The 15646-nt window shown below is 40.3% G+C and overlaps 1 protein-coding gene across 1 annotated transcript in view; it reads right to left on the bottom strand.

Annotated features, from left to right (window-relative positions):
- Positions 1-15646, bottom strand: part of KIAA1549 (KIAA1549 ortholog) — a 120993-nt gene that overhangs the window by 29854 nt on the left and 75493 nt on the right. Inside the window, exons 5-9 of the mRNA XM_044441160.1 lie at positions 14921-15051; positions 12135-12318; positions 10282-10341; positions 6724-6869; positions 3502-3679 (exon numbers count right to left, since the gene is read on the bottom strand). Coding sequence (XP_044297095.1) covers positions 3502-3679; positions 6724-6869; positions 10282-10341; positions 12135-12318; positions 14921-15051 — 699 coding nt within the window. The remainder of the gene's footprint in view (positions 1-3501; positions 3680-6723; positions 6870-10281; positions 10342-12134; positions 12319-14920; positions 15052-15646) is intronic.

The following is a 15646-nucleotide window of genomic DNA, read 5'->3' as shown; positions in this document are numbered from 1 at the left end:
AGCCCAACAGGAGGGACTGCCTTATGATCAATCTATGTAGGTGGATCTAGGAACCTTCTTTTTCCTGAAGCTTAATGTAAAATGCTGTAAATAACTAACTTGATCCTAATCAAAATATTACCCAACTGCAGAGTTCATGAATGAACCAGAATTTCTATCTTTGACTTTTGTAGGATATTTCACATCCAACTGCTACTGGCTGCTGTACCTGCTGCAGTACCTGCAATCCAGAAAGCAAATATCATGGGTTGCTGCCCTTGTGAGTAGACCAGGGGTCAGCAACCAGCGGTTCCGGAGCCACACATGGCTCTTGAATCTCTCTGTTGTGGCTCCGACGCTCAAAACACCTCCCGGCACAGCCGCCAATCCATGACCGAGGCTCCGAGTTACAAAATACGAATAGGTGATGATGAGGCATCCACTCAGGAAGGCTGTGCTAGCAGGTCAAGTAAATTGCAACATTCCTCTGCTATTGTGCAGGGAAAGAGTGGAACAAGCTTCCTGCAGGCTGGCATGTTACTCAAACCCTGCTGAAAAGATCCTCTTTGTCCAAATGTAAGCTCCTTCATCTGAATGTTAAAAGCTGCGCTTAGGACCTGTCACAATTCACAGCACTTGCCTGTTTATCTGCTAATCAGTCACTAAACACACCTATATCTCTGGCACAGCCAATCTGGGACCCATACCGATTTACTGAGCTTCTCCTCCACCCCCCACCCTCCCACACCAGTAGGCCAAACATGGATAAATTGAAGAAAAGTTTCTGAAGAAAACTGAATGTTTAATGGTACGTGGGCAGATTCATTTGCTTTTACTGCTGACGAACTTATGGGGTTTGCTGTTTAATGCATGCAGCCCTTTAGCACTGACTTTGACTCTGCAGGAAGCTGTTCCCCTATTCAAAATATATGAAAGGAGTCCTACTAGTTTATAATGTAAGATTAAAAATAACAGTTTTTAGTGACTGAACAAGAGCTGCAGCTCAGTCATGATGAAGATATAGATCTACTTCCTTGTTTTTTTTAGGAGTTCAAAATGTTTTTGTTGCATGCAGAAATAAAAACTTTTCTCTGCAGCAGTTCATTGATTTCATAAATGCAACACACTATAGTTTTTTTTTATACATAGCATAAAGGTAAAAAATGATATATGCAGTGTTATCTTCATTTTAGATGTCAAAAGGGTTTTGTGGCTCCCGGTGTTTTCTTTTCTGTGGGAAACGGGTCCAAACGGCTCTTTGAGTGTTAAAGGTTGCCGGCCCCTGGACTAGACCAAGCAGTTGCACCATGCTGGACTTTGCTGCATGGTCCAAGATTCATGCCTTCCCTCAGTCATGAAATCACATGGCCAAGGCTTGTGAGGGCTCAGGGGTTATCTGCACATCACAGAAGCCTTGTAGGCTGTATTTCCCACAAAGCAGCACAAGACAGAACAAGACCCCCTTTTGTATGGTACCCAGACTCTGGGCTGTGGGACATGATGCTGTTAACGTTATTAAAATTAAAGTAGTATTCGGATGGGAGAAGCCTCGAAGCCCCATGTAAGCCACTCTTACGAATTAAACTAGAGAAGATGCTGAGATGTCTGTGATCAGAGCTCCTGTGAATTTAGTGTAGTCAGTGCAGTGTAGCCTGAAGTCCAAAAATGACAATAGTTTAAGGATGTACCTAGCAACTTCATAATTCTTTCCCTTTTAGATTAGAGCATGGGCGATATTCCCTCCTCCACCACCACCACCTGCAACTGTGGCCATCACCACCACCACCACATTTCTATGCTGCGCCAGAGCTGAAGCTCCCTGAGCAGTTTCCACTGCAAAAGCTTCATCCACAAACCAAATGGGTATTTCACAAACCAAGTCACAGGCGCAGGCTCCCCAAATCTGGATCACGCCCCCACATTGCAGCTCTGTACGTGGCCCACCCTGCAGCAGGCACAAGGGAGGGTTAAAGCCCTCTATGCACACCAGGGTCTCAATCTGAGCTGGGGGCCTGTGCTTCTTTGAAGGCAAATATTAAAGCACGTAATGTATATTTTTGTCCTTACAGTCTCTGACTTAGGAGACTTGGCTTCAGCTCAGGGCAGGTGACTATTTACAGGGCTGCTGTGAAAATAAGATGAGAGAGAAGGGGAAACCATATATGGTTTTATGAGAATTTATAATAATTAGATGGTATATAAGAAATTTAAAATAAATAAATAATATACTTCACCATCAGCTCCTTTGCAAAAAGGAAAGATAACAATGAAATGCTCTATAAAATAATAATATATCTTGAAGCCTTATATACAATGAAGTTACCTTCTCAAAGGACAGTTCTTGAAATAAATAATGTTTTAAAAGAAGATAGGGGAAAAACATTTTCTGCTAAATTACTGAATAACCAAAACCCACAAATGCCAAGTCTTAGCCATTCTTAATCTTCTGGTATAGCTTACATATCCCTGCTGTTCGAAATTATATTTAATCTGACAAAAATTCATCTCCATATTGTTATAGTTCCATCATGTGTCTCACTTCTCTTTATGATATTCACTGAAATCACTAATTAATTCTGACATGTAGCTGATAGTTATTTAAGTGTATAAAATGGACAGAAGCTGCCATCCTGTTACTAAAAGGGTGGCAAATAAAACGTCATTTCAATCAAAGGAAACTTACTGCAAGTTATACTTCTAAGATCATGTTATGCCAACAATATTTGCTTCAAGTTACAAGGCTTTTTTAATTCCTTAATTTATAACAGTATTTAAATCTGATTTCTGTTTCCTCCCAGCCTTTTGCGTGTGTGTGTGTGGGGGGGGGGGCATGCAGAGTTGACATACAAAAACACAGTGCATCCCATCCTATATTCCTATATTGCCTTAACTCTAAGTCCTAAAAGCAAGCCCAGATAGAAGCAGTAGGACAGGTGAATAAAGACAAACATTTAATAAAAGGCATCATAGGAGATAAACGGAAGGAGCTGGTCTTATGTAACATCTACTCACATGCGAAGGAGTATATTACCTGTACATATTCCAGAGAAGCAGAGCATTCTCTACAACATGAAAATGCAACTGTGAACCAGCTGACCCACAAAACTGTGTGACCACTTTGCTTAAGGGCCCTCTTAGAAAATGACTGCCCTTGCCATGCGTGCTGAACCTCAGGTGCAATTCCTTTCTGGAGAAATTCTCATGGGGCCAGATTCCACTGGTGGGTGAAGTCAAGACAATATGGGCAGGGAAAACTCAAACATATTGCAGCTTAAAGCTCTTGCTGATAATAGCTAAGTGCTAGGGGAGGCATTAGAACGGCAACTAAGCTGAGAAACCACTCAGTGATTGCTGTTTGGGGAAATGAGGGCGTGGCTTTCTGAGGATCACTTGGTGGCTTGACTGGGATCCCAGAAACGCTGTCTTTGGCCGCCAGGCCTTGAGTTCTGCACTCTGACTGATTTTTTCTCAACAATGGTGAACTAACAATCACTTATCATTATATTTCTTAGCGGGACTCACGCTGAGCCACTGGGTCTTGAATGCGGTATCCTAGAATAATGGCAGCCCTTTGGATATCCACTTTGTTAATCAATTCAGACGTCTTCACAGCACCGAGTCTTTCCCCGTTTTGATCCTCCACAAAATAAACCAGCATTACTGGGTTGTCAACTTCCTCTAAGCGTGACACATTCACAATCTGAAAAGGCACATTTGACATGTTAAAGCTTCAGATTAAAAAGTTTTGCATAATACTTAGATATCTCCCTCCTCGACTGATGTCACTAAATGTAATATGCTTATAAGAAAGAACACAAAAGATTCTTAAGCACTAAAAAGACAAACAAATGTACCATAAATATTCACTGGCCACAGCCCATTTCACCAGATGTACCAAGTAATCTCCTAAGCAGTTGAGTAGACTGCAGAAAGAAGAAACTGGGAATTTACAGAAAGGGTTTTCACTGGTTCCACCTGTACTTGTATAGCAGCACATAGTACTAGGGCAGTACTGTGTTTACTTCACAATAAATTTATTTTTGATAATGTCTGAGCTGCCTCAATTAAACTAGCAAGCATGAGATCTAAATCAAAACACATGAAGAAAACATGTCATCTAAGGTTATAATTTACAGATTTCTTTTCAGTTTGTTATGATATTTCAAACACTAATATTCTCTCTCAAAATGTCAAATTTGCAGTGGGATCACTGGCAAACCTTTAGCTGTGGCAGTGCTTCTGGGCTTTGTTGTAAACATAAATTACACAAACTTTATGTTACTGGCTCTAACAAGAAAAGACAATTGCATTCCAAATCTAAAAATGATATTTCCTGCAGAATAAATTTTGGGCAGCAATGTATAACGTGATTTCCTCCCCATGGCAAATTCTCTTCCACATCCCAATTGAAGCTCAAATACTAAAATGAAATGAAGGATGAAGGAAAGTATATCCAAACATACAATGAAGATAGCTAGGATTCTTGCAGCAGCTCTGTCATTTCTGGTTATCTTCACTGTATGTTTAACACTTACAGATATTGCTACAAAAAACCTCTTTGAGTGATTCAGATGGATTTATAGTTTCTCCTCTGTTAAAATGCAGTTGTGGGAAGACTTAAAAATAAAAGACTCCCAAGTTGTTTTATAAGCAGCAGTTCATTTTCCTCCAACATTGCTGGGGTAAAGTACACCACATTGCTTCACTTGTACGTGTGTCATAAATGAACCTATTTATTTATGTACTTCTCACATTCCTGCCTTGCCACATGGCCAAAACCAGGCCCTCTGAGCAGCAAACAACAACACCTCTGAAAACAAATCAAATTCTCTCTCTCAATAAAATAACTTGCTACAGAACAGTCCTGTTCAGAAAGAACGCTAAACCATATTTAGTGTTAGAGAAACAATGTTCCCATAATTCCTGATTTGGACGTAACAACATACTATAGTTAGCCTAAACCATGAACTGGGTGCTTCCAATCTATTCCTCACAGCTATTCCTGAGCAGGAAGGGAGTGTCTGAGCAGACTCATTTGCATAACACTGAGCTATGGTTTAGTGTTACCTCAGACCAATAAATACGACTCAGTTAATACATGATATACAACCCAGCAGCAGAAGAATGGATTATAAAACTGATAAAAATTCAGATTAGAACAGTAGCCATATAATCAGTCACATTTCTACAAGATGCTCAAGTCATAAAAATTATAGCATCAACAGCTGAGTGCTTAAAATGAAACCTAAAATCATAGAACAGCACACCAATAAAAGGAGCGATACATCAAAACTCAGAAAAGATTAAAGGTGATCAGTCTCATCAACACAGGAGCAAAACTTTAAAAATATATCATCAACTTTTTTTTAAATGCAAGCACACACAACAAAGATAGCTGTGAAGGCTGATTTGGTGTCCAAGGCTACAGTCTCGAAAGACTGTTACTGATCATGCTGACTTTTAAATTTCATCTTCTGCTCCCTTTCTCTGCTGCTTTTCATCTTCTGCTCCTTTTCTCTGCTGCTTTTCCTCAAACACATTTCCCACGCTTCACATGTTTGTGATTCAGGGGTGTATGTATGTACGGAGTGTGTGACCCAAGCTTTAAGTGCATTTACTTCATTTATCCACACCTATCCTTTTCTTTTCCTTGCTTCCTTTCCCGTTGACAGTGCATTGTGTATTTTGAATAGTAAACTCCTTTGTGCGAGGATCCTCTATTTCTGTGTAAGTAAAACTGTAATTCATAATTTATTTTTATTATTTTAATAACATTAATGTTTGAAGTAAAGAAGAGAGAATAGGAGAAAAGAAAAAGAAAAAAAGAAGAAACATCAAGGGAACTTAAACAAGTATTAAACAGAATATCAAATATAAAAGATTTTGCTGTAAGTCAGTGGTTATTCTCCTTTCCACTTATTCACTTCTTTCCACTGGTTATTCTCCCAGTCACATTTTTTGAAGTTCAATTTCATTTCAATCAAATTAGATTTTTTCTAATTTGCAATTCTTTAACCTATTCTCTAGTTACCTTGACTCGACTTACTATAACAATACAGCAATATAAACCTTAATCTCTAATGTATTCTCAGAAATTCTATTGCCTTTATATGTATGATTTTCTGTTGTTATTTTTCCTATTAAAAAGTAAGTTATATAAAAAACAATTTCCACTTTTCATTACATTCTTTGGGTATATCTATTTACATAATTAGTCAGTCTTGTGATTACATTTACTACTGTAATGCATGATGTACACTAATGGCATTGAAGCATTCTGAAGTATTATATAAAGTTGGATCACTTTGTGTCCATCAGTGTTCATGGAAACATTCACAGGTCGCTACTCTCTAATACAATTTCTTCAGCTCACCATGGGTTAAGGATGTGGAAAGAATCCTGACAACTTCTTACTACTTTGGAAAATGAAGAGTTGGGATCAACAGGGTCACAGGGGAGGTAGAAGAAAAGCAAGCAAACATTTCATCTATTTGAAGCAATAACAGAAGAACAACACAAAGTAAGATTCCTACTCAGTCCAATTAATTCAAGTTCTGCTTATGCAAGCCAGTTATCAAAGAAAAAGCCCTTTGCTTCAGTCACCAGTAAATCAAAAGACAGCAGTAAGAACAACACATAATTTAAAACATTTGGGGTGAGAAAGACAATCACAGATCAGCAAGTTTTGTATGACTGATGCACTCTCTCCTGATTTTGACAGCTGCCCGAATTCTATTTGTATACCTGCACAACGTTGTTCCCAGCAAACGTTGCCCTTTTCCATATCCGCCCTCTGCCCAAGGCCTCATTTAATAACTGGGCTAGTTTCCGCTCCATCTCAGCCTGGAAAACGTCCTCATAAATTTTCTGGTTGACAACACCCAGGACAACTATAGTGAAATAGACATTCAGATAGAAAATAAGAATATAGGAAAAACTCTTTGAATTTGCAGCTTTAAATCCCATGCAATGGGATTCAAAGTAGTGAAGTGGGAATTTGATTCATTGGTGATAATGGAAGCCTTGGTGGATATACTGCAGCTCACTAATCTGCAAGATGCAGTGTATGTATTTCAAGTCTAAAATCTGGTCATTAAAAGCTCTTTTCATTTGCTCTTCTTTTTCTTTTTATATAATAAAGACGTGGACTGGATCCATGCTTTGTGATACTTCAAAGAGACTCACTGAACTAATGGTACTGAAGTCAGTCATGCCTAAATGAAGTCCCACTGAATAGTGTCATCTGGCTCCACTGTGTCTTTTTTTTTTTTTTTTTTGGCACAGTCAGTTGTGCAGCTGTTGACACAAGCACTGCATAACCACTGGATCAAACATACCTTGAACTCACTTCATATACATAGTTCAAAACCTAGTTTTCACTCCTACAAAAAGCTGCACAAGCAGAATGACTTAGCAATTAATGACCCATTGCTCTGGGTTTACGACTTCTTCTAGATCCAAATCTTTAGCATCTAGCCTGTGTGCACTCTGATATAGAGGGCTTAAAAAGCTAACTACCAAAAGGCCTTCTGCTACTACTTCATCTTTTCACTTTAGAAAATATTTCATGGAAAGAAAAAAGACAGACAAAGCACTGGGAAACATGGGAAGGTTGCAAATGGAAGGTGATGCCACCTAGACACTGCTATTAAAATCTGTGAATGAAGCAGGGAAATTGCAAAGTAAGAATCATCCCTGGTGGCACCCGGTGTCTTGGTGTTTCTCTGGAAACAATTTGGCCTCTGTTGCTGACACAGCTGACATGTAGACGTGTGATTTGAACAGTCATATATAAGCAGAAGAGTACAGAAATATAACCATGGGACTTTGATCTGACCAGCTAAGAGAGAACTTGTTTGACATCAAGGACAGAAACAGTAAATGGGGGTAGAAAACTACTATGGTAGAAAACTAGAAGACAGAGAAACTTTCTTCAGTCTCACTTCTCACACCTGCAAGATTTGGTTCTTTCTAATGCTTAACTTGGCTCCCTGGAATTACCTGAGGAAAATATGACCTTGTTTTGAAACAACTTTTGCTACAGCTCTTTTTATTTTGGGGATGAGATTACTTTTGGATATGTCCACCTTTTTGTTTGCATGTATCTCTTGGAAACCTGGAAATAAATCTTCAATGTCTTCTCTCCATGTGATTATTTTGATGCTGGAAGGGTATCAGAGTGATCAGTGCAAAACTGGGGCATAATGGCTGAACTCAGTGGGAATTATCCCTGAGTAAGCAAAAGATCTGTATGTCTGACTTAAAAGCCTACTAATATCACTGTGGGGGCTTGATCACTCTCCATCAGGAAGTGAACCAGAAAGTATATCTTTGTGGAGAGGACTGATCACTACTCACCACTTATGTATAATTCAAAGTTACATAAAAAAATAATTGCTAAGTACCTCACACACAAGGTTTTCTGCTGTTGTGCAGCTCCGACTATTTCATTAGACATTTTCCATAAGTTCTTAACCAACACCAGAAGTAAAGAAAGGCAGAACAATCCACATTATTTAGGATGGAGCTATAGCTTGCAAAGAATGTGAGGCTGCTGTTGAAAACAACAGGTTTGTAACTAGTTCTCTGCTCCATAATGATTTGCTACCAATCACCTTGTGTCCTGGCACCATTATGATGTGTTTTTTCACCTACAAGTGACACCCAGCAAAATGGTATAGAATGCAGAACTGCTTACTGTGGTGCATCAGGCCAAGGGACAAGTTTATTTACAGATTACAGAAGAGACAGAGAAATGCAATATAGATGTGTTGCTTCTAGAAGCAGACCTGGGCAATTCAGAACATATCATTTCACTTTAGACAGCAAGTATACTATGCTTGCTTGCTTGCTTGCTCGCTCGCTCGCTCGCTCTATCTCTCTATCATTTGCATTTATATACCACCCTAACAGCCCAGAGGGAAAGTGGTTGTGGTAAATCCATTCTTGAATTCAGAGTCATAATCTAAGCCAGGACTAAACAACTTTTCTCAGTCTGGAGCTACTTTCAAAATTTGGCAGCCGGCAGCAGCGATTTAAAAAACAGCAAAAATTAAGGGGTTTTTCAGGCCAATCTTTTCGCAGGGTTTTTTGTTTCCATGTTTGTTGTCTTGTTTTTTTGCCCACTGAACTGTACAGCTGCGCAGCTGTGGCAGGGACTGTATGCAGGCCACATGTTGCCCAAACATAGTTCAAGGCAAGGTTGCCAACTTTTTGGGGTCAGTGGAAAAGTTGGCATTTTGAAGAGGCATCCTGGGCACCACAACAAATTAGCTACCATAGGAATGTGGGGGCCAATCACAAAAATGTTGAGAGTGCCTCCAGTATCTGCATGTGTGACTCACTCAGGCTTCTCTCCCTCCTTCCCTCCCTTCTATCTCATCTACCTTACTTCTTCTGCTCCTGCTTTCTTCTCTTTCTCCAGCTACCCTCTCTCTCTTCTTCCAGAAACCCCTTCTGACCTTGCTTTGGGCTCCTCTTTCCTCTAGCCCCACCAATATCTGGAAAGTGGGTGAAAGTCACCCTCTGTAAGGACCCTGGACCTTTTGCTCCAGGGTCCTTACAGAGAACAGGCTTTGCCCCCTCTTTCAGCAAGGAGAACCACACACACATACACACACACACACGATGAATGAATTGTTCCATTCACTTGCAGAGGATCAACACTTCTTGACGGAGTTGGCCTTGCAGTGCTGAGAGACCCCAGTCTAGCATGCTTTGTGACAATAATAGCAATAACTCAACAGACAAAGTAATCTCAGATTGCATTTCATAACCTCAGGATTCTGAATACAATTCTATGTACCATCCTGTTATTCTACCATAGCCTTTTTGGAATAATGTTAAATATTTTAGAAATGGTTTCAGAATGAGAGAGAGTGGCAATGTCCTCCTGAGGCAGGCTTGGGGAAGAACTTTTGGGATAACAGAACTACAAATCTCAAGAGCAGTTGTTCCACTTCTCGTGGTATACTGCCAACAAAGCTCCTACCACTGGCTAAATAAACAAAAGGATGGGGGAGAATGTTCGGGGAGTGGAGGAGGGGCAGGTGAAAAGGGGTCTTGCTTTCTGAAGCTTAGAATAACTCAGAAAACGATCTAAATTCTTTCTATTTTATTTTGCTTTAAGAAATGCATTTCTGGATCAACTGAAGGTGAGCATGTGAGAGTTGGTCCATAGCTATTCAGAACCGTAAACACTATGTTTAAAATTTAAAGGAACTTTAATGATGGGTTCTTTATCATATCCAACTAATAGGTTACCAAGAAACTATGCACACTGTTCAATCTTACATGACGTACCTGTTCTCACCCAGGAAAATTTCATCAAGTATGATGTGTTCAGTTGAGAGTAATAAACAGCTGGAAAAAATATGGGAGAAGAGGGAACATATATTAAAAGACTGAAAAGGTAACTGCCCAGAATCAAGAGAGCATTTTATAATTCATGGTAAGACAGTGAAATAAATTGGCCAAGGTCCTGGGGAAAGTCAATTGACCAAGATAATAATCGCTGCCAGCTCCACGTTCTGACCATTAAACTAAATTAATTAAATTTCCACACAACCATTATATGCTTGCATATTAGGAGAGACTGGAGGAGGGGAAGAAAGCTGAAGCATAACATTAGAAAGCTTCTGATTTTATTTGCAGAGCGGCTTAGCCTCCTGCCTAGGTATACACAGTGGGAAATCTATCAGGGGTAACTAGTCATGGTGGGTTGCCATGCTGTCCAAACCTAGACCATTTCCCACAGAGTGGCTTGTTTTGGAGCAACAATCCACCATCCACCTTGTTCTAGGGGTTGTTGAGCCTACAATGGATTGCCTTGTCATCCAAACCCAGAAGATTGATCCTATCATGGGTTGCAGGAAGTGGCAAGCGAATCTCTAGGCAGGACCAGCAAAACCTCTTGTCACCACCAGTGGTGATTACTCCACTGATGCCCATGTGGCACTTTGGAACAGTTATCACTTGCTTGTTATCTCCTTTTTCGTGGAAGGGAGAGGCTGTCACTGGAGGTAACTCTAAGGGGAATAACACTGCAAAGAAAGAGGGGCTACAGCTTGCGCAGGGAACAGAAGACAAGATAGGTTCTTCTGAGTAGGACTCTGGGATACCAACTGGAAAATTGGTAGGAAGAAGGGAAAGAACAACCCATGGTAAGCTTAGTCACCTGTCAGGTGCACCACGGGCTGTTCTGCAAATAACTCATACTATACATCGCATTCATGGGGTGGGTTACATTGACATGTAAATTCACCCAGTGGCTTTTCTAATGTGCCTTCTTCTGGAATCTAAAAACTCAAGCATGCACCCAGACATTATATATTACACACATGGTACACATACATGACTACATACACATACATGAACTGTGTTATTTGTTGCATCTGGCATGCAGAGACTTAGCCTCAGAGCAGAACTCCATTTTGGAGACGTTCTCAGGAGGCACATTCCAGTGATGGGCAGGCTGTAGGCAAGGGGACCACGCCATGGCAAAAGGAGTGGTGCGAAATTATCAGCATTATGTTAGCTTAAAGCTCTTATTGCCAATAATTAAGCTTTGGGAGCGGCATTTCAGCCTTACAGAATAGGAAAAAAACACCTAATCTGAGAAACAACTGTCCAACTGGTGGTTGAGGAGAATGGGATGGATGTGGCTGTCTGTGACTAGGTCTGGACTGCAGGAAGGTCAAATTCGATTCCCGGGCCTGACGTTCTACGCTCTAGCTTACATAAGAACAGCTTTTGATTCAAATTGTGAATTTCTACGGTGAAACAATGTGTTCTTTTTCATCTTTAAATATTAAACTTACTGCTTCACTTCTACTTCCTAAGGTAGGGCCCAGCAGTCTCAAATGTATCTCTTGATGACTTAAGGACAAACCAAACATAATAGTAGGAGGCATGCGATCAGATGTTCTCCTACTTTTAAAATGTTTACACCTCCTGGGTCTCTGTCCTGCTGTGGACCAAGTGCTCAGAAAGAAAGGGATTGTAATTTGAGGCTGTTTCTTATTTTACAATAAAATATTTTAATGTGAGTAACTCACCTTGAAGGCTTCTGAAAAGTAGGATAATGAGATTATGACAAGCAAGTAAGCAGAGACTCAGTAGGAAAACAAGCATCATTATTTGACTTGAATACTCACGTTCTGCAATATACTGTACAGGAAAGCCCAAATAGAAACTGAATTCCACCACAGACAGGTTCCGTAGCAGTTCACTGACTTCAGACCCATTCAAATATCCCTGTTTCTCTTGGATGGCAAAAACTATTTTTACAGGGCCTTGTCGAAATACTGCTCTAGATCTACTCAAACTTATATTCAAGATCTGAAACAACCAAGTTAGAATAAAGCAAGCACCATTAGCATTAACCTTCATTCCCACAAGTCTAATACTATAATTACCACAAAGTGCATATAAACAGTGCAAACAAGTGTTTCGGACTAGACCAGCTAGGTGAATCTATGAAAGAAGCTAAGATAGAAAGCAGCATGTTACAATGTAGAACTCTTGTGTAGTGACTTTTCCAGGATTTGTATTCAGAAATCTCTTCCCAACTGTCCAAACAGCATCTATCCAGTGCAGAATATGACTTTATAAAGTAGCTGAACCTGTACTGAATTGGAGGCACAGTGCAGGTGCAGCACAACAGCTAAAACCCAGTGTGTGAACTGAAGAGCTCCTGAGTTCAAATGTTGCTTCTACCATGAACACCCTTAGACCAGCAGCTTTCCCGCAGCTTCAATGCTTTATCTGCAATATGAAGTTAATAATGATGCCCTGCCTTACATGGTTTTTGTAAGGATACTGATACATACATATGCAAAAAGGTTTGAGGACACTGAAGCACCATATAAATGCTAAGCATTATTACTGGTCACTGTAAGGAAAGGAGCAGGGCCTTTTCAGTTGATACGTCAGGGTAGCCCAACCTGAATAGTCCTTTAGGGGTCAAATTTTCTTTTCTTTTTTTAAATAAAGGTTATTTGTTTACTGACTTCTCCGTATTATTGTTTTCAAGGATGATTTTTGCAAGCTCTTTTTGAGCTGATTTTTAACAAAATAGAACATGGTGGTTGCATTATCATGCTAATATTAGTTAGAATGCAGGATGATCCTGGTTTACTGTTCAAGATGTGCTTGCAAGTGCCTGCAGCCCATTCATACCCACCAGGCTACTCCTGCTAGTGCAATTAGCTGACCAAATTCTTATTCTGCATGTGTCTCAAACCTGGGATTCTGGCCTGCTGTTTCGTTAACAAGTCAGGGATCATAAACTCAGGGAAAAGAAATCAGCCTGTAATTCTGTCTTCACTCAGAATCCTGAGCTTGTCTTCCATGCACAGGATCCCATGCCTGGACAGCATATGACAGAGGTTATTCTGAGTTTGCTAAGCCAGTTGCACTAGTGGAAAATGCCAAGTGAGGTGTGAGCAGAGTGTGGGTACCAGCATATAGTTCAAACATTGTAAGTCAGGATTTTCCAGACCTCTGCCTTACCACTGCATGCTAACATGGCCATAGTTTTCTATTCTTGAGTTTCACTAATTGCATACTGTGAACCTCTGTGCATTTATCAGCAGGAAGAAGCAGAAAGTGACAAAATGACCTGCAAGCCTTGCCTATGTAGCAAGTCAGGAACCATCGCTATACAGAAATTTATAACAAAACTGTTAAATGGCTTGCTCTACTGGCATGCTATGTCAAAGCAGCTGCTTCAGAGCAAGTCATCTAACATCTGGGTACAAAAGGGAATGAACCTGGAACTTCCCTGTCCCTTTCTTTCATCTCAGCCATTGCCCACTACTCATGGAGGGCCACTCTTGGGAGAAGGCAGCCTCTTCTATTTGTGCAGGTTCTCCATGCAAGTCAGAATACTTGATGTCCCAGCATTCTAGCTGGTGTGGCGTCTCCATGGATCCTGGAGGCTCTTCTCAAAGCATAACCCTCCACAAGCAATGAGAGAGAGTTGCCACAAATGGCAGGCGGGGCTGGAGTGTGTGCTCTCCCCAGTCCCACGTGTTTGTTGGATGCTGCCTTGTTGTATCTAACCTAACATTCCATCACACCAGATACTGGGAAGCAGATCCTTCCAGATCAAAAGAAAAGTGAAGAATCAAATGAATAAGGGTGAAACTTCTTGATATTATGAGGGAATGAAAATTACAACTATTCTATGTTTCGACTAAACGAAAGTGGGCTATGACAATCTGCTTATATGACAAATGTTAACATATAGCTTAAGTATACAGGAACAAGGGGTACACAAGCATGAATAATACTGACAACAATTCAGCAGCAGACATTCAAAAAGCATACCAAAAAACTAAACAATGTACAGAAGTTCTACTAATAATTTTCTGCTTCAGGAATTCTACCCAACTCACTACAGTAAAATCTACACACCTTTGTTGAGCAAGGCATCATTATTGTAGTACAAAATGCTGCTAACCTACTGCTTTGCTAGGATTGCTTTTGTTTTGCTTTTAAAGATGAATTTAGTAAGCTTTAGAAAAGAAATGTTCTATGAACATGGTCTTGAGTTCAAGATAGACTGGGAATAATTATAGCAATAATTAAAGTGCCATCAATGTTATCTTCAATATAGCGCAAACTGTGATAAGGCAGAGTTGAGGGGAGCGGCAGAGGAACAGTTTCCACTGCAGCAAATGCAAGTATCACTGTGCAACAGTGGTTAAGAGTCTTGAACTGGGATTCAGGAGACCTGAATTCTAGTTGCCATTCAGCTACGAAGCTCACTGGATGACTTGGGGCCAGTCACTCACTACAAGCTTAACCTCCTTCAGCAGGTTATTGTTGTGGAGATAAACTGAAGAGGAGGAGAACCTCATAAGGCAGCCTGGGTTCCTTGCAAAAGGAAGAAAGGTGAAATGTAATTGTTATGTCATCACCATCAGCTTCATCTCACCTGCACAGTGAAGTTTGAAATATCCAGGTGATGTTTCCTCACCTCCCCAAATGCAATTGTCAGCCCTTTTTCAATGCGCTGGCTGAAGTTGCAGAACCCAATGTCAATACTTTGTGGCACAAACTGAAGCACTAGAAACAGAAAGTTAAATGTTTTGTGTTACTAAATATAATAATCTGTGTGAACAGGGTAGGGATGGCAGGGCTTGAAAAGGAACTTCCACTCCAAACACCTGGTGTCTTCCTTGCAAAACATCACCTACGCAGCATTACAACTCTTGAATTATAGGATACATTTACTACATACACTAACCTTTCCCAACTTGGTACTATCCAAATGATTGGATTACAACTCCCATCAGCCCCAGCTACCCTGGCAAATGATTGGGAATGCTGGGAACTGTAGTCTAAAACATCTAGAAAGGATCAGGCTAGGGAAGGTCACCATATACTTAGGAAGGCTGCCCGAGATCCTTGATATTGCATCAGATATAAATGTTTTAAATAAATAAATACACTGTCACAGCACAATCTCAGGAAACCATGCTGACCTTACCCAGCAGTGAGTACTTCCAGGGTAACCAATATGCCATGTTTGAATGCTGGGATATTTGCGGCTATGTTTGTGAATTCCCTCTGTATCAGGCCATTTTTGTTCCCCTCTTATTTATCAGATGAATACCCCACCTTTCCTCAATCAAGGCACCTAACACCACATCAGTGTAAC

This window comes from Varanus komodoensis, unplaced genomic scaffold (genome assembly GCF_004798865.1).
Source record: "Varanus komodoensis strain SLA01 unplaced genomic scaffold, ASM479886v1 scaffold39, whole genome shotgun sequence".
Taxonomy (NCBI): domain Eukaryota; kingdom Metazoa; phylum Chordata; class Lepidosauria; order Squamata; family Varanidae; genus Varanus; species Varanus komodoensis.
The sequence above is the reverse complement of the archived record's forward strand: the minus strand, read 5'-3'. Positions and strand labels throughout refer to the sequence as shown.